We start from the raw sequence: 27,330 nt of genomic DNA on the forward strand, positions 1-27,330 counted from the left end.
CCCACCCTTTGGACCCTCCTCGCTTCCCGTCCGCCTGAGGGGAGCGAGCCGCAGCCTCTCCCGGAGGAGGCGTTGGCGGGGCGCGAGCGCTGAGGCAGCACGCGAGCCGCTTCCTCCTCCTCCTCCTCCCTAAGATGGCGGCAGACTCCGCGGAGCAGTTCTGCGTGGCCGAGGAGCGGAGCGGGCACTGCGCCGTGGTGGACGGCAACTTTCTCTACGTGTGGGGGGGATACGTGGTAAGGCGGGCGGAGGGCGCCGAGGGCGAGCGGAGAACGGGGGGGGAGGACGGAGAGAAGCGAGCGGGGGACGCGTAACCGCGCGTCGGGTGGGGGGCGTCTCCTCACGGGGCCGAGGCGCCCTGAGGTGGCGGAGCGGCACCGAGCGGGGCCCAACGGACCGACCCGCCGCCACCATCGCACCCTCGGCCGGGGCTCACCCCGTTGCTCTGTTTACCTCAGCGCGGGCGCTGATTGGCCGTTGGGGCAGCACGCGCCGGAGGGGCGGGAGGTTCAAACAGCGGCGCCGCGCGGGGCGGGCGGTGATGGCGGCTGTGATGGGTGTTAACGGGGGGGAACCTCAACGTGAGCCAGCAGTGCGCTCTGACAGCACGGAAAGCAAATGGGATCCATCAGGAGAGGGGTGGTCAGCAGGGATAGGGAGGTGATTGTCCCTCTCTGCTGCTGCTCTTGTGAGGCCCATCTGGAGTACTGTGTCCAGGTGTGGAGCCTCAGTACAAAAAAGACATGGAGATTTTGGAAAGGGTCCAGAGGAGGGACAGGAAGATGATCAGGGGCTGGAGCACTCCCCTATGAGGACAGGCTGAGGGAGTTGGGTTTGTTCAGTCTGGAGAAGAGAAGGTTGCGGGGTGACCTCATTGCAGCCTTTCAATACCTGAAGGGAACTTACTGCCAGGAGGGGAGTAAACTCTTGGAAAGGCTGACAATAGCAGGACACGGGGAAATGGTTTTAAGTTAAAAGAGGGAAGATTTAGGTTGGATGTTAGGGGGAAGTTCTTCACTAGGAGAGTGGTTAGGCCCTGGAACAGGCTGCACAGGGAGGTTATGGATGCCCCGTCCTTGGAGGTGTTCAAGACCAGGTTGGACAGGGCCCTGGGCAACCTGATCTAGTAAAGGTGTATGTTTGGTGGCCCTGCCAGGCAGGGGGTTGGAACTACATGATCCTTGAGGTCCCTTCCAACCCGGGTCATTCTGTGAGCTGCCATGGGCCTGACTGCACGGCTGGGCTCTCTCACAGAGCGCCTGTTTGGGACAGCTGCGCGGAGCCTGGCCCTTCCTCAGCGCCGTAATCGGCCGCTCTGTGCTGAACACCTTTCCTCTTTCCTTTTGGGTGTGTCAGGAATAATTTGCGGATGTAATTCGTGCTCTTGTTGTTGAGTCCCCGCGTTTTTTGCTCATTAGTAGTTAAGTACAGCGTGCTTTCCTCCTTAGAGAGCAGTTGTGTTGGTTCGCAGCTGAGCTGGTATCAGGCTGTAAACACACCTGCTTTGTGCCTTCAAGGAATCACTGTCAGTTCTGGTGTAAGCAAATCTCTGTGGTTCTTAATTCTGGGTTAATTTAACCTTACAAATAAAATAAAAATAGGGCATTGTATGCAGGTAGTGTGTTTTCTCCATGGTGCCTGCACCACTGATCCTAAAACATGCAAGTTGAAAGCACTGTGCTCAGTCCTGGTCTCCCTTCAGTAGAGCTGAGCTTGTGGAGTCTGAAGGATTTCTGTGCTTGATCGATTGACTGAGCACTTAAAATACAGAGAAACTGCAGGGCTGTCAGGAAGCTGTGGGTGTCCTGTGAGCTGTCCCTGCAGGGTTTGTTCCTTTTAGGGTCTCAGTAGGTGGTGTTTCTCATGCCTTAAGGCCTGTGAAGATTTCATGGTTTAACTATGAGGAAGTTAGTTGTCTCTCAGGTATGAACATGTCAGTAAATTGGAATGACCTGTCACAAACAGGAAGGTCTAATATGGTATTTTTTGGCCTTACGTTCAGTAATACTCTATAGCTGTGCAGTACTGAACCCCCTGGAAATACTCTGTGCCTTAGGCTTTAGAAATGCAGGCTGCATCGACCCGACTAGTGCAGCCCTTCACAAAAACAGATGACTTTGTTTTTATGTTTTACCTGCCGCTGGTGGCCTGCTGCCCAGTGACTTATTATTCAGAGCTGGTTCTCCAGCAAATACTTGGCCTCTGTTGTACCTAGATTAAATATAGTGTGCTTTTTTTAAAGCTGCAGGCTGTGTGCTATGGCAGAGAAAGGCACCTGGCAAGATAAACTGTACCAAAGGTAATGCTTGCTGGCCTGCTTGACACCTCTTGTACTGAAGAGGTAATAATAAAGGCACGTAATCAATATCAGTAATTAATAACTAAATTATTAGCATTATTGAGCTGTGTGCTTCAAAAGGTAACGATCAGAGCAAAAAAGTATGAGTGTAAGTCATATCCTTATGACTTACAAAGCATTCCGTGTTGCTAAGTAACATGATTTGGTATTCATTTTAAAATATATGGTGCATAATATGCAAGTGATTAAACATCTGTGGGTTTTTTTTCCCCCCCATTTTAGTCGATAGAAGAAAATGAAGTGTATTTGCCTAATGATGAGCTCTGGATCTACGAAATGGATAGCGGGTTATGGTAAGTTGAATTATTTATATTTAATTAATATACTACACTGATATTTGCATAGGTTATAGTTAGCTGCCACGCAAAGACTTCCTTCAGTTATGTGAGTTATTGGTCACGTTCCTGGGAGTTCACATTGCAGGTATGTAATGTGAGGGCTGAAGGACAGATGGATGTGCTTCCAAATTAGTCCAGGAAACACATTAATTACTTAGGTATGATTGTGGGGTTTGTTTTGCTTTTTTTCTTGAAAGAATGTTTGAAATGGCCACTTAAGTCCCTGTTAGAATAGATATATTTTACTTGTGCCTTGTTCTCCATATATTAGCTCTATTGTTAAAGGCTATTCAACTATTTGGGTTGTCGATCTGTTTACAATTGCATATATTTGTGCTGTTATAACTGTGTTGTGAGTCTATTTGTGAAAGTAATTCTTAACTAACCGATTCTTGTATGTCACCAGCAATTTAATCATTGCATTTTTTATTTACTGTGTTTATATATTGTATATAGGGAGATATAATAATGCTTCTGTTTCAAGTTTTCCCATGGAATCTGTTGTAATTGTGTTCAGTCTGGCAAGTAGGATTGATTTGGCTTCAAATGTGAGTTCTGCCAGCTGCTTTTATAGTATCCCAACTGTTTGTGTATTTCTTGCATACCCATATGAAAAGCATCAATTTGAAACTGAGGAAGAAGGGGATAAGGACTAACTCAGAGTATCTTATAGTGTGTATGAGCTTCCGCACTGTGGTCAAATGGCTGACTTGGAAAGCATCATTCTGGCTACTGTTAACTGCACAACCCTAGGAAAACTTTATTAGCTATTTGTTGTTTGGTGGTTTTGTTTTTATTTCAGGTTGGTGAAAGGGTTGATTAAAGCACCCCCATGCCCTCTCTTGTTCCTCCCCACCTCGTGTCGCTGTGTCACGTGTGTTGGCACGGCTGTTTGTGTGGTCACGCAGGAAACTGGATCAGGAAAGTGATCCGAGTTATATTTAACTTTTCTTTTTTTTTGCAGAGTTATTTTTAAGATGGATCAGTTCTTGAGCTCATTCACTTATAGCAGCAGCAGTTGTGTGCATACAGCTGAGTGCACAGCAGGGCACAGGAACAAGCAGGAATGAGAGAGCAAGAGTGGAGAAAAGGGGAAGGTGGCTTTGATGGTAAAGCAAAGATACTTGGGCACAGTGCCCCTAACTGCTGCTATTTAGCACAGCATTCAATAAGGTTACATGTGCATCATTCACATCTGGTGATTAAGGACATGTAAAGCTTTTCCTTTTAAAGGAAACTGCTTTCAGTTCTTGTAGGCTGGGATAAGGTCAAGTATCAGAACTTAAAGCTGCGTGAATCCTCTTCTGTGTGGTTACCAGTGGTGGAATCTGAAGGCATCTGGTCTCAGTACAGATGTGTCAGAGATGGGAATGAATGGAATTGTCTGGTCAGTAGACCTAGCAGAGAGGAGAAATACTGGAACCAGATGGGAGACCGTGCCTGAGGAGAGACACATAATGGAGATCACTGGTTTGTAGGTGACACTGGCAAGGAGAAGGCAGGGGTCTGCTGGCCATGGCAGAAGAACAGAGCACTCATTGATGAAACTGACACTGTTAAAGCTTTTGTGTTGTGCTAAATACAGTGCAAAATGCAGTTTGGGAAGTGTCTTACTGAGCTATGACCCAGTACCAAAATGAGTGAGAACTGTGGACCTTTATTTCTACTTCTGCCTCAGTTTTCCACTTCTGATACAAACAGCAATACCATGTTCTAATTTCAGGAGGTTTTGGAGTTATCACTGATAGTATTTCCAATGTTTTACTATTTTGTTAGCCATGATAACAGCCTTTTAATTTGAGAAGCTTCATAAATGTATGTAGAATATTCATGTGAAAGCACTCATACCACCAGAGCCTGACTTCCTGTATCAGCTATAGTTTCTACTAGTTATGGCCAGCACGTTGCAACTGTGTTTTTAGCTTTAAGTACCATTAATGCCTTTACTTTGAGTTTGTTAATTTTGACATGTTTGGAAACAGCGCTGTAAGATTTAATATGCTTTCAAATTGCAGGACAATGCACCTAATGGAAGGAGAATTACCTACCTCCATGTCAGGAAGCTGTGGAGCGAGCATTAATGGGAAGCTGTACATTTTTGGTGGATTTGATGATAAAGGGTACAGTAATCGGGTATGGTATTCTTTTCTTCATAATGTCTAGTATTTGAATGGATAGGAGTATTGACCTTACTGAAATAAGGAGAAATTTAAGAACTCATTTTTGTAGAAAAACATATACTTTTAAATTGTCAAAAAACCCTTTATGTTTTAATGTTCAACTCCTTTTATTTTTTCTTTGAATTGCTGTTGAATCATAGCTTCAGAATGAGACTCAGACTGTGGAACATTTCACTTCTAAGAATTGCCGGGGCTTTCCTAAGGACTTTAAAAAATATATATAGCGGCAGTTGAAATTGATTTTGTCTATCACTTTGGTGATTACTTCTCTCACAGAACCAAGCAGTAGATAAAATTAAAATACAACTACTGGTTTTCACAGTAACCAAAGGGTGATTCAGCTTTGCTGTCATTTAGTGCAGAGGCAGTCAGGGTTCAATGCAGACTAGAAAAGAACTGCTTTGAAGCCTGCCATCATCTCTGTTTAGCATCCCTTCTCAAACACTGCTGAATTTGGTGTGGGTGTTCCATTTAGGTTAGGTAGAAATACCCACGGTTGTTAGAACTGAACAGAGGGATGTTGCAGGTTGTTTACAAGGCTTCTGTTGACTGGAAGGAGCAGGATATTACCATACTGGTCTGACAGAGAGAAGGCAAGGAAACTGGCCACTCATGTTTTAACTGTGGTTTTGTGGTGAATGGGACCCTTGCCACGTGTTGCTATCTATTATAAAGTTCCGCCTGTTGTTGTTATTGTTGGTGTTTTGGTTTTTTTTAGTAAGTAGCATATTCGGGGGGTAGGGACATTGTTCTTTTAGTTACTGCTTTGTGTCAGATTCTTCAACATCATTTATACTGAAAATATTGTGATCTTGTTCTTCCTTTAAGCTGTATTATGTTAATTTGCGGACAAAAAATGGAACCTATAGGTGGAAGAAAATCACCAATTTTAAAGGTCAACCTCCTACACCACGTGACAAGCTTTCCTGCTGGGTGTACAAGGACAGGTAACACATTAACAATATTTATTATGTATTGACTGCAGAGAGGGAGTACTATAACATGAAGAGAACACAGGCTGGTGATGTGTGACACTCTAAATCTTAGCTTGAGTTGCTGTGGGATTTTGCGTAACTCTCCAAACTTTATACCAGAGTTCTGTCACGTGCGAGCTGAATTAATGGTAAGTATAAACCTACTTTAGGAGAGGGTTAGGAAGTTCAGTGAAGGTTTCTGGGTTGCTTTGAGGCTTTAGGTGAAAACTATTACACTTGTATTAGTTCCAGAAGTTAAAAGAAATCAGTATAGAAATGACATTGAATTTCTGTTGCGTTATGTAACTATTAATTTATTTCCTTCAACAGGGTATATTTAGTATATTCTGTAGTATTTTTAGTAGCATACAAGTACTAAGAGTTGCAAGGACATCTCAGTATCTTTGCGTTGTAAGATCTAAGTCAGCCTAGGTGTGTGTTGTATAATTACTGAGCATATCTAGGAAAAAAATGCTTAACTAAAAACATATTTTATATGAAATTTTGTAGTTATTATGGAAGGTTGCTGGATGTTGTGGAATCTCTAGTCACAACTAAGTGACGTGAACTATTTGTTACCAAATTACTGTAAATGAGTAAGACTGTGGTATGCACTGAACAAATGAGTAAGGCTATGGTATGCACTGAACATTATAAAATGTAAATAATTTATGTTTCTTGATTCTATGTCTGAAGAGGTTCAGAGTAATCTGTATAATGTCTCTCAGTACTATATCTTGTGTTTGTAATTTTAACTACAAGATAAACAATTGTATCATAGAATCACGGAATGGTTTGGGTTGGAAGGGACTTTTAAAACCATCCAGTTCCAACCCCCTGCTATAGGCAGGGACACTTCCCTCTAGTCCAGGTTGCTCACAGCCCCATCCAGCCTGGCCTTGAGTGCTTCCAGGGAGGGGCATCCACAACCTCACTGGGCAACCTGTTCCCCTGTCTCCATGTATTTGAAGAATGTTCATTAGCTATCAGTGCAAGATCATTCAAAATTAAATGATACTCTGAGTAGATAAATTTAACCAGCATACTGAGGTCACCTATTTCAGGTGACAGAGTGTAACCAGCACTTCTTTAATAAGAGCATCTGGAGACAAGCTGTGCACGTTTGTAGAACTTCACAAGGTGTGAATTTGCAGATGTTGGTGCACTGCACAATGCTTTCACTGACTGCTTCTGTAGGAATGTCAGTCTGGAACAACTTCACCGTGCCATCATTTCCTAATCTGCCATCTCCCAAGATAGCAAATATCCTCAGATGTTGAAGTTAAACAAAACTTTAGGAACCATTACCTATGTATGGCTCTTTTCGTGGGTGGAATATTAGGCTTGGAGGTGTATAATGACACTTGCAGTGTAGTATGTTCTGTAGCATTTAATTGGAATCTTAATCTTAAGCTAGAGAAAGACTTTGTGAGCTGAACTTTGAGAACATTAGTTGAAAAAAGGCATATATGGAAGGCTAACAAATATTGCAGAATCATGGGAATTTAAGTGGAAAAGGATAAGAGTTGTAGCAAAAACATGGAGATGTTCTGCCTTGTGTGTAACTTGTCATTTTGACTTGTGTCTGGGAATGTGACTGTGATAAACTTGTGGATGGATTAATACAGAGGGGGACACAGGGGTATCTTGAATTTCCCTCCTTGTATAGGTGGATTTTTGTCAGGCTCAGAATCGTAACAGGTTCTACCTTCGTGCTGGGAAGGTTCTCTGTGCAATTAGGTGCCATGTGAAATATTATAATTTGCATTATTTATAATACAGTAGGTAAAGCCAAACTTGAAAATGATCATTACAGCTTATTCATTTGAATGCACTTTTAAAAACAGCTAATAACTTATTTTTTCTGTTGATGTTCTAGGCTAATATATTTTGGGGGCTATGGCTGCAGGAAGCACAATGAGCTGAGTGATTGCTTTGATGTCCATGATGCATTTTGGGTAAGGGATTTCCTATGACTTAGTGTGGTTTGTCAAAACATGACCTTTTCTGCTGTGCTCACTGGGTGTGAAGGTCTGCTTGATTGTCTTTTATGTGTGGGAATCAGCACAAATGTAAATCTGACTCTTCTATTGAGACTCTCAGTTGTTGCATGTCGGAATGGGGTTGAGTGTTCTGTGTATTTGCAGTACCCACTGCTGGGCTTTGAGTACAATGAAACAGAATGCTGTGGAAGTAAAAACAAATGTATTTTAAATGTGGAACTCCCAGAGTATCTAACACTTTTACATTGAAGTAATAGCAGGGAATATTACAGCCTCACAGATCTAATGGACAAACATCGCTGGTTATTTTTCTTAATTTCTTTACAAAGTAAATGCCATATGCTTTAAGATGACTATAATGAGCTCCTACAGATGGCAGAAGGAAGGAGTCTGGTGAAAGTGTTTATTCAAATGAATTAATGGATATTCATGCCAAGAAGTACAGACCTTTACTTCAAATGCTAAATATTGACTTACAAGAAATGTATTATTTTGTGCAATAAGATATATTGTAGGATTTCCCTTCTACAGTGACTGGAGCTCAAAGCTCATTTTTAAAAGCACACTCCTGAATGCTACTGACCTTTAGCTAGACCTGAGTTCCTCTATCACCTTAAAACATTAGCCCATGTTGGTTGCTTTTCTTCCCAATAAAATATTGTAGTTGATATTCTCTTTTGATAGATCACTTCTCGGTCTGTACCCTTTAATGAGAGCAATGATTTTAAGATGAAATAACATTTTGAATTTTTTATCTTCTCTTATAGGAAGGACAGATTTTCTGGGGATGGCATAATGATGTTCACGTTTTTGATACAAACACACAGACTTGGTCTCAACCTGCAATTAGAGTGAGTGTTTTTAAGTCTTGCTGTCTGACATAATCGTGTTTTTCCTGCATTTTGAATAGTTACTGAGCTCTAGAAATCGATGTCAGAACAAGTAATTTGGATATGCATAGTGTTGTGCTGGTTTGTAACCCTGAACGGGAGGACACTCAACAGATCTGAAATGTGGAAAACTCAAGGTTTGACACTATGACTTTTTTCCTACAGGATGCTAATGGATGGGTGTTGGTTTTTTTTTTTATTCCCTATCATGTTCTGGGACTAAAAACCTAGTAAGGTTCAGGGAGGTATGTGAAATATGTGTAGATTAGACACTATTGTATTTTATATCTAGAATGCAAAGCTTTGTATTCAGGCTTTAAAACAAATGTTGGGAATATGAAATTACTGTCAGCTCTCCATTGCTGGAAGGGTAAGGCACTGGAAGAATAAGGCACTGGAATACTCCCAGAAACCATTTATTATGTATAGCAAAGAGGTGCTGAGAATCAGCCTGAGCATGGAGGCATTTCAGTGGCCCCTCACACAGCAGACGTGGGTCCTGCAGAGTGCATCTGCTGGCTGTTGGGTGTCTCGTAGTTCTTCCAGGGCTGGAAACGTTCCTTAGCTGGAGCATGACCATTAACCCATGCAGCACGTCACCTAGCAAAGGCATTCTGGGACATAGCAAAGGTCTTTGGGCAGTATGTGGAGTAAACATATGAATGACTTTAATGGTGCCAAGCTGGTGTTCATGAACACTGATGATCTGTTTTGATAGGAAGCTGTTCGGTTGACTGCAACCATGTATAATTAATCTGCAACATGAATGAACTTTCACAGAGAGTTGACCCTATGTGAATTTAAGGCCTGAGCTGGGGATTTCTTCCTCTCTTCCTCCCCTCTCCTTTTTTGTAAAGCTGATGGGTCAGTCAGTGTGAACGATAGCAACAGTGATCTTGAAATTTAGTCTCTCTTGGTTCAACATTCAGCTCTCACAGACTAAAAAAGGCAAAGAGAGAGACAGAAATTGTTAGATTAGGCCATCAGTCTTTAACTGTGAAGTAAAAATGTTGGTTAATATGAGGGGGTTATATATGCATTATTTGAGTGCTGGGTTTATGTAGTTGCTGTATTCTCTCAAGAGCTAATATTGGAAAATGTTTTAAACAAATACCTCACAGTCATCCAATCATGTTAGAATAAACAGACCAGATAGCCTCCAGCAAATACTTTAATAGTCTTCCAGCGGAGTGGATATACTCAGTTTCCCAGTAAAATACTGATATTAAATATAAAAGTTTAGAGATTCATAAAATCATGGTGAGTTTAAAGAAAAGCTCATTAGAGGCATATGGCAACAAGGTCTGAAACTGTTCTATTTTATTTATGGGATGTTCTAAAATTCCTACAAAATTAAATCAAAAAAAAAAAAAGAAATTACTGTTTAAGAATAAAAGCCATCTATTTCCAACTTACAAGGGGAAGATGTTTTAGCATGTGGCTATTAGGTGTTACACAAACATTTAGAATCTGATCCTAGAGATCTCTGGTACCAGTTGCTGATAGTTTGCACTAAGTAAAGCTTCACGGGACATATCAACAGTTACTGATGTGTTATTTTAATTTTATGCTTAGAAAGTAAAAATAGATTTGAGTAGATTGATCGATTTATTTAGAAAGTAAAGATAATTGAATTTCACTTGAATAAATCATTGATAAATTAGACCAGGAGGGGATACATTAAACATTAGCAACTGAAGGAACTCATTGAAAGCTGCCCCTAGCAGCTGTGTATATTTTCTGATGTCTGTGGAGTCTTGGACGTGCCTATAAATTATTTAAAACTGGACTTCTGTGAGCATATTGATGCCTATTGGCCTTATCGTTGCAACCTTTGTTACTTCCTTACCATTAGTCCTTGGCTGACACTTTGACAGTGTTCTGAAATAACATATATTGATCCTTTCAGGGTGGAGATCCACCTCAGCCTCGAGCAGCCCATACTTGTGCTGTACTGGGAAATAAAGGATACATCTTCGGAGGACGAGTGTTGGTTAGTGTATAATTAAATCTTCTTATTATTTTGTAGAGTTTTTCTGTTTGCTTGTTTTGAAGTTTTGTTTTTTAAGCAAATTATTCTTGCAGTAGAAACAAGTTGGAAGCATTACTGGCCTAACAAGTATGTTTAAAAGTGGTGAACCCAGAATGCTTTCTTTCATCTCCCTGTGCCTTACAAAAAGAAGATTCTATCTTTCTATCTACAGTATTGATGCTAAAGTATGAATTGTCCCAAAAAGGGGAAACCAGACTGACTGTATGGTAAATGTAAATGCTTATAAATCAACAAAATTCCTGACCTGCATCTGTAGGAGATCTTTGGAAACAGAGAGGAAACAAACCTGATAACAGATCAGATTTTAATAAATGGAAGGATGCTAACATTCTCTGCTTATATATAGTGATGTTTATACATCGCTTAATGAAATGATAGCAAGTGGTGAATACAACTAGGAGTTTAGCTTGTGCTAGTTTTCTTTCCTAAAGAAAGGGAAACTATGTAAAAACAGTCATTTCTTCCTCATTTTTACCTGCTGAGAAATTGAAGTTTATTATAGTGTGTTTGATACAGTATTTTGTATTTACAATTGCAACACACGCTCCTGAAAGGTAGGAAATTCCAGATTTCAGCTGGCTTGGTAATTTAAACTATTTTTTGTTTACAAGTGTCTGAAATATGGTTATCCAGAAAAGCAGGATGTGCAAAGCTAATGTCTCTATACGTTCAAGCTGGTCCAGGAAGCTGCAGCATGTTGTCTGATAGCACAGGCTGCTGCAGCCAGCAGTCATCTCAGTCCCATTAAGCCTCTCCTCTGCTCTCTGAACTCCAGTTTTACAGTCTGTCTTTACCTTCAGCATGTTTGGTGTGCTTGATAAAGAATATGGGAAGAGCATTGTAGAGGTTGCTGTCAACAGCTCTTTTCTGTGTATCCAGTAGAGGCTCTTGACCACAAGAGTAAGGTTTGTATGTATTTCCTTGATAGCTGATCTAAGACTGTACCACTTAGTGCACTGTCTTAAATCTACTGCCATGTAGGAAATGATCAAGGGCAGCGTAAGAGTTGTAAATGATGTACTCTGCATATTTAAAGCAAGGCTGGGTTCTTGCTGTATTGTCTTTTTAACTCTTAAATTCCTTACTTTCCTAGCTCTTTTTCACTTGAAAAGAAGAAGTCCCAGGTGTAATGCTATGGTTGGTTATCTGTACTTAACAAACTCAAAGCTACCATTGGAAAGTAGGGAGATACTAAAATCTCTCAACAAAACATTTAATTTTTCTAGCATTGGTTAGAGGAAATTTTCTCCTTACGCTTCTTCTCTGTTGAAGCATTAAGTAAATGTAAGTATTTAAGCCTGAGGCAGCAATCCAATATATAAAATATATACTTTTCTTATGTCTGAAAACAAAGATGGTGGTGGTTCTAACTAATGCAGGCTTCACATAGCATCTGAAAACGTTTTTTTACCAGATTAGTTTTGTTATGGGTTGGAAATGTACCAACTCTTTAGAACTGTTGTAAAAGCATAGGTAAGATAATATTTTTATGTGTCTCTATATCAGCTGGAATTGATAAGAAATGTGAGAAACATCTTGTGAGGCAAGTAAAAAAAACAACCTAATTTAAATTACTGTGCACTCAGTCTTCCATACTTAAAAAAATTGTTACAATTTTAGCTTTTTTTTTTTTTACCTGTTACTGATTCATAGCCTTTAATTGTATTCAGCTAGAAGATGAGACTTGCTTTCCACTTCTACTGCTATGAAAAGTAACAGTGAAGGAGCTTTTGCAAGCACTCTGTGTTCTTTTTCTGTAGTTTTACTATTTGAAAGAAAAGGAGTTAAGTAGCTGTTGGTTGGAAATGTCCCATGATGAACATACACCAATTTCATCTTAGAAAGTTTTGATAACCTAAACCTTGCATTCTCGAGGGATTATACTTCTTTCCCTGTTCAAGTTCACCTTGTTTTTCAAGCTATAAAAGTCGTGCTGTAATTTTTTTGTTCTTAGGGAAAGCCTACAGTTCAGTTACAAAATGGCTTACTCCTGCTTGTTCAGATGGAAACCAGACACACAGATCAAGGCAGGTAGAAAGCAGCCACAAAAATCAAATATACAGCCACTGAGGGGGAAGTTTTTACCTGAGTACCTTTTCAGGGCAACCAGAGAAGAAAGTAGCCAAGACTGATCATGTTGTTTCTTACCAGTCTGCGTTATGTTGCCTTTGATACAGGCTCACAATCTCTGGATTATTGCTAAAGCCCCTCCTCTGTCTGGCAGAACTGCAAACAGTAGCTTCCAGAGCTGTAGGTTTGGACAAACATGATTTACAAAGATGTAAGGAAATAAATGGATAGTGGGAGAGACCGAGAAAGTATCTGGTCTTCATCAAATACTGCATGTCAGAGTTAGCTGTAGTAGGCTGGGAGCTCTATAAATGAATCCTTGCAAACCACAGCTGAACTGAATCCTGCCTCTCAGTTAGCAAGTCTACAAATGTGAGAGGGAGAGAAACTAAATGTGAGCAACTAAACCTGCAGCTCTGGACCTTCTGGTCTACCACTCATTTTTGTATACTGTGGCCTTCGAAGCTTTGCTCCCTCTGGCTTTCTCTTAGTCTCCATGTGGTGCAGGGGTCTTCACACCAGAACAGGATAGCATTGCATGCTGTGTCCAATCTAGCCAGGGTTGCTGCACTGTGCCCGTTGCAATTAAACTGCTCTGTGACTCCAGCTAAGACTTCCACACAGCCTCTGCTACCCACATGTAGAGTTATTAGTAAACTGGGGCTCACCTATGATTTCTCCACTGAGCTGTTGTGTAATTAGATATGCCCTAAGAGGACATGCCCTCTGGCTTCTGTTTAATTCTGTCTGTTTGACTACAGGATTCAGAAATACAAGAAAAGCTCCAGTCTGAAAGGCTTTTTCTCTCGCTCAATTAGCATCTGCTTTCTTAATAACCACTTGCTAAATTTCACTGAAGCCACTTGGGAAGGATATGAGAGCCGAGTAAGATTTTTGGAAAGCTGTATTTAATTTTGTAGGAGAGCAGTAAGTATAATTTCCACCTTAGAGATACCTTATTGTCAGTTCACTTTCTATTCTAGAAATAAATGGAGGAAGCAAACATTCAATGGGGCATGAGGAGTTAATGTAAGTCATGAAGCAGGGAAGGAAAGCTAAAGACGTCAGTAAAGAACTACGTTTCCTAAGAAGAGTAACTCCCCCCCAGAGGATGAAGTCTTGCTTTTGTCCATAAATTAAGGAGCAAATGCGGGGTTGCTCTGCTCCTCCTTCTCCTTCTAGTTCACCATAATACAAATCTTCCCAGGGAAAAGGCTCTACAAGGAACCAGAAAGGGACAGGAAGTGTCATGAGGCTTCTCCTATTCATCCTTCTGGGAGGAAAGGGCACCTTTTTCCAAAGTTGGAGCTAGAGCTGGTAAAAGAAGATGATGATCAAAATCAATTGTACCAGGAATCATTTGAAAACAGGCTCAGAAGTTTTATGTGGACTCTGTTCCTCCAGGTAAGACCCTGAAAAATCAGAAATGGGAGAAAGTGGGAAGGAAGGAAAGTTAGTCCAAAAGATGGTGCAAGTCTCGTGTTTAAGTGGAAAGTTTTCATGTAGAGATTGATGAAGTAGTAATGCAGTCTTTTCAGCAGTTCTTCGCACATCTGATGCCTTAATGTATGCATGCTTATATTTCTTTTTAACCTATTTGTCACTGAAGATAAGAAGATACATTGAACTGCAGTCCTTCTTTTACAAAGATTTGAGTTGTAGTAGCTGTTTGATTGTAAATCTGAGACTGGAGAGCGATACTGAGTTCACTGTAGCAGCAGTGATCAATAAATATGTCACCCTTAATGCTTTTCATCACACTAGGAAGCTAGTCCTGAGACAAGGCAGATCTTGGTTAATGTTTACTGGGCTGCATATAAATGAACATGCAATAGATAAGTAAGATGTCTGAGTCCTTGTGGCTCAAAGGGAGATTCAAACCCTCTTACAATGCTTAATGTTTTTGAGCCAGTTAAGAATCAATGTAGGATTATGAGCTAAGTGATTAAATATAGTAGCTAGCAGTTAGAAATACAGGAGAAACTGCAGGGAAACTTGGCATACTTGCCTGTGTGATACCTGGCTGTGAGCTTTCCAGTTTCCCTAATAAGGGCTGAGTAGAGACAGTTTATTAAAGCTATGTTGAAAGACTGAATCTCAGATAGAAATGTCCAACTGATGCTGTGTTTTGAATTGAAAATGAAGTTGATGTAATTACTCATTTGTCAATCTGTTGAAACATTAGCATGTAAAGTTGTTATACATTGATTTCCTAGGGACCGAGGAACTGAAAACTACTCCATCTTCTGCCTTTTTAAAGAGAGGAAAGTCAGCTAAGAGGTCTTGAACAGCATCTTCATGAAAGCTTAATTTGCAATATAACAGCACCTTTCTTTCTTCCCTTCCTTTAATCCGTGTCCTCTGTATTGAACTGTGTTATTCCAAGATGATTAAATATTTCCAATTCTGGAGGCCACAATGTTGTTTTTTTCCCACCCTGTCCTCAAGTGTCTAACCGTGTGCAAGTACAGCAGAAGAATCTCAGTAATTACATTTTGCTTTCTGCGTGTATGTGTTCCCCATTTCCTTCAGAGCCACCTGAAGGAGCAGGAAGATGAATAGACTTGTCATGGAAGACAGATCATTCCACTAGCGGTTAGTTGGACTAGATTCCATTGTTATATTCACCTTCTTGTGGGGGTAAAGTTTCTCAGGCAATGCCCAAAAGCACTCGCATTCTGTTTTTCTTAAGCCTGTTGGTTTATCTGAAGACAAAGCACTAGTTCACATCATCTTCCCCTGGACAGAAACAGGCTAGCACGTAAGTGATCAGAGGAGGCCACAGCTTTCTTGAAAACCTTGCTCTTCCCTGAAAAATGCTGAGACCTTCCATAGCTTTGATGGACTGCTTTGGAAGTCTCTCAGACTCACTAACTGGCTGAGTTCTCAGTGATAAAACTACTCCTATTCTGACTTAAATGACAAGTCTAGTTTCTGCCTCAAAGGATCTGCAAGCTGGAGAAAAGCTAATTCTAATAGATCTATGGACTGCCTTAGGAGAAAGAAATTGTAAGGTAAGGCAAGCTATATTTCCCTACTTCTCAGATGCTGTGTAGTACTACCTAGGGGAATCACAAATGTCAGGTGTATTGCAAGGCACTGAAAATACGGCTACAATCTCAAGCAAAGAAATATTCTTATGTTCTCTTCCCAGTTCCCCTCCTTTTATGTTTTGAAGGCAATTACTTCATTCTTAAACACAGGCATACATGCAAGCGCATTGATTTCCCGTTCTTCTTACTGATATGTTTTATTATTTCCATGGCAAATGCTAAAGGATCATGGAACCTTATTGGTGACAGTAGTACCTTTGTGAAATGGCTTGCCATCCAGAAAAGAAAAACAAATATGGGTGTTTTTAACTTACTGTGGGATGCAGTGCACTGAGTACACTCACTGCCTATGAGCATGTTATCAGAAAGAAGTGAACAGGCAGCCAGGAGGATGTATAGTTACAAGCAGCATGCAAATAAAAATTGAGAAACTATGTGTAGAGCATTATACCTTAAGCAATTGCCTACTGCAAGTTCTGTGGATAGTTAAATATATTTCCAGGAATCGAGTATCACATAGTTCTTCATTATTAAATGATTGTTTAAGAATAAAAGTGGCTCCATAGTGCCGCTGCATTGTTACCGGGTGTACTCCTGACAGTTGACTTTCAGAGAGTTGCCTGCTGGGTTTGGTTTTGTTTTCTTTTTTGGATGTTATTGTTTGCTTGTTTGTTTTTTAGAATAAATGCTTTTCATCTGCCTCACAGTGCAGAGTTGTTATAAGGCACATGCATTTCTTGAAAATATCTTCTGTCTTAAGATGGCGTTGCTGAAATTACTTTGCTCATTGCTTACTTAATGTAACGTAATGGGATGTTTCTGTCTTTCTTTTTAATTTGTTACAGCAAACAAGAATGAATGATTTGCACTGCCTGAATTTGGACACTTGGACCTGGTCTGGAAGGTAAGTTTTTCTCCCTAATGACTGAAGTTGAATGCAGCAAATTGAAACACAGATAAACAGTTCCAGTGTTAATTTTGTAGTTCTTCCAAGAGTAGAATGGGAGTTTGGGGACAATTACAGCAGCTGTTATATTGTGATTTCCATTTAATTTAATTTGATAGGGGTTACTACACTTGCTCTGTTCTGCACCAAATCAGCACAGCATGTAGTGATTTAACATCCTAATTTCCAAGAAGGGTACATTTATCCGTATGGAATTTTAGTTTTGATGTCTTTCTGAACACTGTTCTTTCCTATACCTGTATTTTGTTCTCTGCTGTCCAGATTGAGGAAAGATTTTTTTTTTCCCATTTCAAGCATCTAAAACTTTTATTAATTAGGTAAAATAAATGACATCTATATTGCAGTGTTAAACTAAATGAGGTATTAGCGTGCATTTTTAAATGCTGTACTATACCTTCCATACTACATGTATAGAGTCAGTGGTATATTGTTAGCTGATAGACAAGCCAGGAGACCAAGAGATGATAACCACCCTTCTGTTCCTGCTTGCAAGGTAACCTAACAGTATTTTCTAAACAAGACCATAAACTTCAGCTTTACAACTTTATGTTCATACTGATGCTGCTCCAGAGCTTTATGTGCCTCATGCGCTTACGATGGGCATCTCTGTGACTTGCTTATCTAATCAAGCATGTTCCTCTGCCCCCTGAAACAAGAGCTAAACCAAGATGTAGATGCAGTCCTCCATCTGTTCCTTCTTACTGCTGGTGAATAGCATGACAAGGAAGTCTCACAGTAACCTTGCAGAAAAGCACCTGTTTGGAGTCTTCTTTAATCAGCACTTAAGATTAACTGAAGGTTTAATTGATCATCTTTGTTGGTTGTTTTAAATCAAAGAATATTTTGTTTAGACAACACTGCTGTCACTCTTACACTGTGAACTTGGCCTCCAGGTGGATTGATTATTCCAGTTATTGGATGTAATTGCTTACTTTTTCTTTACTGTTGCACAAGCACTTGCTGTGTGACTGACTTTTTCATTGCTTTAAAAAGGGAAAGCTGCGACAGTTGAATGACAAGTCAGTAATAGGAACGTCAAGCCCTGAAGGAAGGGTGTCATAGTTGTAGTGCTAAGTCTAAGTTGGCCATATTGAAGTTCCTATCCATTTTATTGGCATGTGAAACCCAATTTCCAGGTTTTAAAGACTTTCCTGTTTTTGGCCTCAGTACAGCAGAATGATTTTACATACAAGTACATGTACGTATTCTCAGACTGAGGATGGTCATGCTAAATGTAACCATTGCTTTAAACTTCAAGTTGTTCTAGTGCCCAGTTATGTCTACATTGTGATCCAAAAGTAGCTCAGAGGGCTGACCTATGTTTTAGTGTAGTCCCTGATGATTTCAAATTTAGGACACTGCTGCAGAGAGGCTTATGGTATATAAGCCTCTTATATACCATAAAGGGTACTCTTATATACCCAAAAGGGTATGAATAAACATATTCATTCAGGCAGCTTCTGCTCTTTCTTTGGTGTCTGATCTTACAGGAGCCTGAAAAATATAATTCAGATCATCACAAATGGGAGAATTCAGATTAGCCACAATCATCTGCAAATCAGAAGAAAAAGGGATGCTTGCCTAATGCAAGGCATTCTTCTCTCCAAATAATTACAGCTACAAATATATTATCTATTATGGTATGATCATCTCATATTACCAGTCTACCTGTCAGTGTGTACAATAGCTCTAAAATAGATTTAATCTCCTAATTATGAAAGGAGCAAAAATTCAGCCTGTCTTTCGGGAGCTGTCAAAATAGTATGCACATTTTAACTCCATTCCACAGGCTGTCTATGCTCAGATTACTTGGAAATTGATTTCTGGATAAATACACCCATTCATGGAGCCACTGATGGTAGAAATGTTAGAAATGGGGCATTTGTAGGGAATGTCTCCAGTCTAAAGAAGGTGGTCCCTGAAATTCCACCATTCTGCACAGTGCAGAACAAGACAGAGTAGATAAACAGGGTGGATTTTTTTTCTCTTCTGTTTTTTCACCACTGACGTTACGTATTAGGAGTGAGAAATAAACCAAACCACCCCATATCATCCCAGCACCAGCAGTTATGAATAGTTCAAATTGGGCAATCTGTTTCCAGCTAAAACCTGTCTCAAAAGCTCAGTCGGGTAATTCCTTCAGGCTTTCTTGCCATCAGCATGAATATTTTCTGCTCTAGTTGTTTCTTGCAACTACCCTTTCCTTTCTTATGCTATTGCTTCATATTCCTCTGCTCTAATGGCAAATGAAAAATTGGGCAAGCTGCAACCTTTCTGATCATGATAAGAGAGTTACCTAAGACATTGTGCAGCCGCAGGGAGGTTGTTTTTTGACTGCCCACATGAACTATTGCCAAATGAGAGTCAAGCATTTAATAGAGATTAAAAAGTTTGGTTGTTTGAGTGCTGCAGATGTTTGGATTTCTGCTGTAAAGTATGGATCACCCAGTGAGGTGTTGGTTTGAACAGTCCAACGTTCACTTGTTAAGTATCGTCTCTGAAAAATCCCAAATATAATGATGATTTTATTTAAAGCCCTGTGGCCTGTCATTAACTGATATGCTATTGTGATCCATCATGCACTTCTTTCACTATCCAGTCATACCAGGCTTTCTTTCTTACTTAAGTCTGTACAAGTTTCTTAAGGAACTGCATCATATTAATTTAATTTTATATGTCCAGTGTTGAATCTGTCAGGCAAGGGTGCAGCAGGGAAAGACCTCTACTGCTACTCAGAACTTACTTCATCTCCTCTGAGCTCCACCACCCTCCTCCTCAAAATGTCCAATACTATGAGATTTCTATTACCACAATATATATATATATATTTTTTTGTATCAGTAGCATGGAAGATTCAAATGCTGCCACTCATCATCAGTATCTGGTACATACTTTTCTAAACATAAAACTTGTTTTATCTCAGCACAGTCTGCCTCATTTGCAGATTTTAGAAGTATCTTATATGAAAGTTACATGAAGCAGGCACTTACATAAACGTTGTCAACTTGGCTCCAACTTCAATGCCAAACTTAGCAGGACGGTTCTGCAATCACTATTTAATTAGCTGTGATTCTTCAGACTTCCAGATGGAGAGCTGCTCAGCAGTCAGCAGTAGTGAGATTCCTGTAGCTGCAGATGCCTGCATTACTCACCCTAGGCTTCCTCTGTGCTCAGTTAGAGAAACAGGCACTTCTTTGGCATGAGACAACTGCTGCCAAGGTGACATCTGAAAAATGTCACAAATTGTGCTCTTCAAGGAACTGTTTCTCTTCACTAGTTATAAAGGAAATACAGATTATTGTCTCTGTTTGCTGTATTCACAATATAGATTGAGCCCACATCTGGGTAAATTACATTAACCCCTCCTCAGCAGAGCAGGAAAAAGGAAAGGTAACCGGTTCTTGGAAATATAATCTGTGTAGGCTGTTGCAAAATTCCCTCTTTTGCACTATGGACAGTCCAACAAGAGTCTGACCCTGCCACAGAGCTGACTGCTGTTTGTAGCTGCTCTTTTCATTATCTTTCCAAAATCAGGACATAGAGAGTATGTGGTAGCATAGACTCTGTGTCTGAGTTTAGGTGCAGTTACAGTAGATGTTTCCTTTTGCTTAGAATGAGATATTAGGTAGTCTGATGCCCTCTGGAGGTCCGTATCTTTCTCTGCTGACTTGTGGAATCTACCTGAGGCAATTATACACTTAAGTGCCTGGACTAAGATGATGTGAATTCAGGCCACCCACTATAGGAAATCCCGAATGTTCAGCTTCTATATCCAGATTCTCATCTCAAGGATATGTAACTGTGCAGCTGAAATGAAATGTGTACATAAAATCTGGAAGAATGTTATTTTTGTCATGTGACCAGAATCTTAGAATAATAAACCTGCTTTGGTTTTGTACTTAAAACTTGTACTTTTTAGTCATTATTGCTCTTCTTGAGGGTCAACTCAGATTGCTGAATTGCAGCTTTATCACTTTTATGCTTGTCCTAGGACAGGCTGAATTAACAATTAAATTTCCTGTCAGGTTCGTGTTCAGCATTCTTTGAAAAATTGCTTTTTGTCTATTTGTTTCGTCAAGAATCAGTATCAGTGGAGAGAAACCAAAGGATCGATCATGGCACACCCTTACTCCAATAGGAGATGACAGACTCTTTCTTTTTGGTGGACTGAGTTCAGATAATGTTCCTTTAAGTAAGTAATCTAAAGATTATAGTTTGATTGTATCCTTCAGTACTAACTAAATAGACTGTGATATTTGTTGTCTTTCCCAAACTAGAGTCTTTTCACAGAGTTCTTATGACACTTAAGCATTTCTCTTGCCATCTTGCTTTTTAAAGAAATGTAGGTGCGTGTTGTGCAGTACAGTGATAACATCATAATTAATCTTTCACTGAACTGTCCATGATCTAAAAACCCAAAGTTTCATGCATTCTGGTATGAGCAGGGGGTGACTTTTGATCTGAACATGAATTGCAGTAAGAAGATGTGTTACATCTATGTGTTATTTGTACATTTTGGGATGAATCACTGCTACAAAGGATGAAATAGGAAGGAAGGTGGTCTCCATCTTCTGTGTTCCCTTTCTAGAAACTTTTGTAGAAAAGGCAAATCTTCTCATAGCAGAATGTGAAAATAGCATTGAGTGTCACAGATATATTCCATTGGGAGGGGATGCTTTCCAAAAAGGTGCTGACCTGCTTTCATAGGAATGTCTACCTGCTTTTTCAATATATCAGAAAGAAAAGAAAAAAACAGTTTATTTGAATTTCAGATTTCAATGCAGCATGCTTTTAGTAAGTGAATGGTTAGGTTAAATTACTGAGATTGAAATGGTTGATGTGGTAATGATGCCTTTGTTATCTTAATGTACCATCCTCCTGGAACACAGATTTTGTATAAATGAAAGGGGAGGTAATAAACTACTAATATATGTTCTTATTTACAGGTGATGGCTGGATTCATAGCATTACAACAAATGGATGGAAACAGCTTACTCATCTGCCTAAGAGTAGGCCCAGGTGCACAGAAATAAATAACATTTGCTGAAATGTAGATGTTTCAAATTAAGGAGTTCTGAATTACCAGACAGTGTTTTTAAACTACGTTATATGAGAATATTTTACAAGTATTTTACAAAAATGAAAGCAGTGTGATTGAATAGCTTGCACTATTTCCTTACGCTCCTTCAACCAGATAAGGCATTACTTTGTGCTTGTTACAGTTGAATTATGCTTATTCTCATTAAAATGTGTTTAGGCAAATTAATGTTTTTATACAAGAAAATATATATTGTTTAACTTCTGAGTAATTTCATAACCGAGGGGAATTACACAAGCTAGTTAATGACGACACATTTTGCAATTAAAATGCTGTCAGACCTTTTGGATTCCAAAACAATTATAAATAGCTTTTGTTTTGTTTTGTTTTGTTTTCTCTGAGCAGAAGCAACTAATCATGATCACAGTTTTGCAAAGCTGACTTTAGTACTAAACAACGAGACCTGGATCTAAGCAGCACGATCAGGGCCTGTAGAGTTGTTTTTTAAGTTTGGAGAATGTAACAATCAAAAAACCCTGCTTCTAGGATGTGTGTGGCTGTAGTGTCTGTTCCAGACTGTTCCTCTTTCCTCTCATGTTTAAGATTGCAGAAAAAGATCATTTCTGACTATTTTATCCTGTTCTAGGTCACTTTAAAATATAACACTGTTAGACCAAGTTTTCTGCTTTCTTATATTTAAAACTATTTCAAGCCTAAATTAACTCATACCTTAGGTTTGTGGAATATTTTCTGCCCTTCTTACAGCTAATGAACTGCTGTGTGAAAACTGATGACTGCCTCAAATAACTAAGCATGTCATTAGCTGTCTGGGCTAATTAGTCCTCCTGTTCAATTCTTTACATGGATGAGCTTCTCTGCTGCCTTCAGATTTTGGTGTACAGTTTGGTAGGCTGAGGACAGTTGCCCTTCACTGATCTAAATCTTTAATGCAGTAAATGACACTCCACCACTTTTTTAAAAGAAAGATATTTCAGTAACATTTTTCAAAAAGTCTTGGAAACAGATAAAAGGAGCCACACCAAAAACCTGTCTCTACATTGAGTTAGTCTGAATGAGTTACTCACATGCCTTTAACAGTAGGACTTAAAATGTTCTGGCGTTAATACTTAAATATGTACTTAGGTGATATATTTCTCTCATAGTGCACTGTGTACCTCACATAATTAGTATATTTTCCTGGTGCTTCTGCAAAATTGCTTCTCATTAAATCCTTTGAAGAACAGTTCCTTTAGTTTCATTCAACCTCCTTTTTCCAATAAATTGTCTCCTGTTTCTATATTGGTAGAAAAGAATATATTTTTTTCTGTCCATAAATTGTGCTTTGGGAAATGTTTTGCATGCCAACTTAATTAACAAATTGTATGTTTAATTTACAAATTCCTAGTATGTTTTCATTACCATGTAATTGTTACTCTAGATAGAAGAGTTATGTAAAAGGTTTCATGAATTCAGTGTAATTTAAATAACATGCTTTATTAGAATGTATAGGTGCTAAGTTAGAGCAGCTGTGAGAGGACATAAACTCTGTCAGTCTGTAGAAAAATGCGTCAGGTTGCAAGATAGGATGGCAACAAGGTGAAGGCAGGAAAGGCTTCCCAGTGTTCTTCGGTGATGGAGTCCAGGCCAGAGTTTCCCTAAGGCAGATAAGGCAGAGACAGATCTGTGCACAGGTATGAGGAAGAGAAAAGGTGGGACACAGTTTAGCCTGAGGAGAACGGTGAATAATTATTGAAATGAATGGCGTAAGAAAGTGCGAATGTTGACTTTTGCACAGAAGTTGTAGCTGTATGTGTTACTTTGGTTAAGTAAATGTAAGGGGCCAGAGCTCTGGGGTGATAATAATTCTGTGACAGTTACTTCAGTGGTGATACACCCGGTGAAAAGTAATAGATTTTAATCTGCTAGCAATAAAAAGTGAATCCGGCAAGGTGTAGCTACTGAAGTAGCAGAGTCATTGTTAAAGTAAGATTATGTAACTCAACTTTTTTTGTTTTGTTTTTGCTGTTATTTTTTATACTATCTGCTTTTATATGTACAATACAAATTATTTGTGGATATGGTATAAGTAATTGATGCACAGAAAATGACCCCCATGAGATTTGGGGTAAGCATGAAAGTGATACGAGATAATCTGTGCTGTGAAGCTCTCATCCTGAGTCAGATAGTGACAAAAATATATTGGTCTGTGTGAAGTATAATCATTCACCAGAATTCTCATGAGAAGGATAGTCACATTGCTCTCTCCTTTTATGCTGTTAAGTAACTGAATAATAATGTAATATTCTAAGGGGTGGGTTAAAAGATTTGAAAACCCTTTAATAATGTCTTTGTCTTGGTTTTCTAAAAAGTGGAGGTGATGTTACAATACTCTGCGTGTACATCTGCCTCTTTCCCATATATGTTTGGAATCACTTGACCCATCTGAGTAGTATTTGACAAAGCAGAAACCTCAGAGGTACTTCCCAGAGTATTGCTCTGTGCAAATAAATGGTCAAACAGAAAAGAGTGACTCCTAATGGGCATCGCTCATGGGCTGAGGGCTCACTAGTAAAGAAAGTCTTAAGACACAAATGATGAAGTTGCTTTATAGTTTCTCCAGCTCACGGTGCAAGTTGTAAAATTAATTGTATCAAATTTTGTAATTCTACTTGATAAGTGGTGTGAGAAGAATGAGAGTTCAAGGCTCTCTGTGAACAAGTAGTGCAATCACAGGACTGAGCAAAGGTGACCTTTCCATTTTAATTAAAAGGAACATAGATCCTCTTAATGGAAGAGCTGTGAAAAGAAACTGGAATATGAGGAATGTAGGAAAGTATGAGAGGTAGTTAATATGCATAAAAATATTTAATTGTTAGAGTTGTTTTGCTGATAACACACAGCTGCTTCTTGTTATTTGGTCACTAATCCTGTCCACAATGTTATTTCTAGACTGTGGCATACAGCCTGCCTTGGAAAAGAAGGAGAGGTGATGGTGTTTGGTGGAAGCAAAGATGACTTGCACTTCATGGACACGGTCAGTAAACTGAATAACAAAATCCCAGCACTATAATTAATATAATTGAAATAAACCAAAGTTAATACAGTTGCTGCTAGAGAATGACAGAATCATAGAATTGCTCAGGTTGGAAAAGACCTAAAGATCAAGTCTAACCTCATCCCAACCATGAAACCCACACTAACAGCCCTCTGCTCAATCATGGCCCTGAGCACCACCTCCAAATGGTTTTTAAGCACATCCAGGGATGGTGACTCAACCACCTCCCTGGGCAGCCCATCCCAGTGCTTAACAGCCCTTTCCGTAAAGAAGTTTATCCTGATATAAGAATATGAGAGGATGTGACTTTAGCTGTTCCTGGAAGGTAATTTGGAAAGGGTTTTTCTTGCCTTTGTTAGGCTCATTACAAAGTCTACTATTCAAGATTCTTTCTAAGTAACTATTTAAATATCTGCAATTTAAAACTTTGGATGTGATAATAGGTGTTACGTTGACATTGTAAATAGCAGTATTTCTGAGAAAAGCTGTTTGTCATTTACATGCTTGTTTTCTTTCTCCCCATCAGGGTCACTGCAGTGACTTGTTGATATTTCAGACACAACCTTACTCACTTCTCAGGTGAGCTGGGGCTGTGGGCACTGCTACATCGCTCTGCTGCTGCTTTTACACAAAGGTTTTAATGTAATCCTGTGTAGGCAGGTAAACTGTAAAATGGCTCTCAGTAGATCTTTGGAATATGCAGTGTATGATAATGCATTGCAGCTTAAACACCAGTGGTGCCTAATGCTCTGTCCCCTGCATGTGTGGGCACAATGAGTGTACTGAATCACAAGGTGTACTCAATGCCACCTTTTTGACTTTGGGTTATAGGCAACCTAAATCCTAGAATCCTAGAATGGCCTGGGCTGCAAAGGCCCACAGTGCTCATCCAGCTCCAACCCCCTGCTGTGTGCAGGGTCACCAACCAGCAGCCCAGGCTGCCCAGAGCCACATCCAGCCTGGCCTTGAATGCCTGCAGGGATGGGGCATCCACAGCCTCCTTGGGCAACCTGTTCAGTGCATCACCACCCTCTGAGTGAAAAACTTCCTTCTAAGATCCAACCTAAACCTCCCCTGTCTCAGTTTCAAACCATTCCCCCTTGTCCTATCACTGCCCACCCTCACAAACAACAATCCCCCTCCTGTTTATATGCTCCTTCAAGTACTGCAAGGCCACAATGAGGTCTCCCCGCAGCCTTCTCTTCTCCAAGCTATACAAGCCCAGTTCCCTCAACCATTGCTCACAGTAGAGCTGCTCCAGCTCTCTGAGCATCTTAGTGGCCTTTTTCTGGTCTTGTTCCACACCTTTCTTGTGCTGGGGACCCCAGGACCTTATTATTATTATTTTAAACTTCCTTATGTTTATGGTTTTTTTCCTATCTCCTCTTCAGGTTGTGCCTCGACTGCATTGGTAAGAACGCAGCCCTGCTGAACAATCAGATCCCTTGTTTGCCATCCAAACTGCTGCAGCAGGTGCTGAAGAAAATAACCTTCTGGGCTGCAGTGAACCACCGGCAGGAGAAGAAGGCGGAGACGGAGCGGCAGTGCCAGCTGAGCACCACATGAGCAGCACACAAAGGCTGCTGAACACTTGGGTTTCTTCACAGCGTACAGCAACCTCTTTGTTAGTGAACTTTCCTAACGCTGCACAATGTTCAGCTGAGTTTCTAAATGAAGTTTGAGAACGAGGAAATCCTTTTCATGGGAAACACTTTGTTTTCTGCGCCATAGGAAGCGGAGGACGTTTAATTTGTACGTATTGTTACCTTGTTGTGCTCTGAACGAGGCAGCCCGCCCAGCCTGTTCTTTGGGAAGGTGACGCTCCATCACGTGGCTTTGGCCAATGTTGGTTGGTTGAGATGAAGAACCTTGAACCTTCCTGCAGCCTTATGGCCTTCAGAACAGTGCAGCGCTGCCCTTGGGAAGCCACAGTGTCACTGTAAGGCCAGCACAGCACACAGGGATGGAGCACGGCCTGAAGGGAACCGAGTCCTTTGGGAAACGGGCTGTACGTTGTATCTGGGACTGTAACGTTTCTATTTAATTGTCGTTGGAAATAACGTTTATTTATTGAAGAAGAGCGGCTGTAGCGCTCGCTGTTTTTCTGTTCCGGACCCCAGTTCCCAGGAGCGCAGTCATTAAAGTTTTGTAGAGTTGAACAGCGACCCCCTGCCCTGCTCTGTGCTTCGTGATGGTGTTATAACCCCTAACCACCCCCTGCCCTGCTCTGTGCTTCGTGATGGTGTTATAACCCCAAACCACCCCCTGCCCTGCTCTGTGCTTCGTGATGGTGTTATAACCCCAAACCACCCCCTGCCCTGCTCTGTGCTTCGTGATGGTGTTATAACCC

At 40.2% G+C, this 27,330-nt stretch overlaps 1 protein-coding gene across 2 annotated transcripts; it reads left to right on the forward strand.

The window, feature by feature from the left end:
- Nucleotides 1–27,145, forward strand: KLHDC1 (kelch domain containing 1). Of its 2 annotated transcripts, XM_015865923.2 has the most exons (13): nucleotides 1–236; nucleotides 2,582–2,652; nucleotides 4,713–4,830; nucleotides 5,706–5,824; nucleotides 7,731–7,809; nucleotides 8,622–8,705; nucleotides 10,654–10,737; nucleotides 16,766–16,824; nucleotides 20,967–21,079; nucleotides 21,834–21,906; nucleotides 24,875–24,959; nucleotides 25,507–25,559; nucleotides 26,372–27,145. In XM_015865923.2, exons 1-13 carry the CDS (start codon nucleotides 135–137, stop codon nucleotides 26,544–26,546), a joined length of 1,215 nt encoding a protein of 404 aa, XP_015721409.1. In that variant the 5' UTR covers nucleotides 1–134; the 3' UTR covers nucleotides 26,547–27,145. The 2 variants fall into 2 exon arrangements, with proteins under 2 accessions (XP_015721409.1, XP_015721411.1); XM_015865925.2 differs by lacking the exons at nucleotides 1–236; nucleotides 2,582–2,652 and adding an exon at nucleotides 3,707–3,806.
- Nucleotides 27,146–27,330: the final 185 nt, after the last annotated feature.

The sequence above is a fragment of the Coturnix japonica genome, chromosome 5, assembly GCF_001577835.2.
Source record: "Coturnix japonica isolate 7356 chromosome 5, Coturnix japonica 2.1, whole genome shotgun sequence".
Taxonomy (NCBI): Eukaryota; Metazoa; Chordata; class Aves; order Galliformes; family Phasianidae; genus Coturnix; species Coturnix japonica.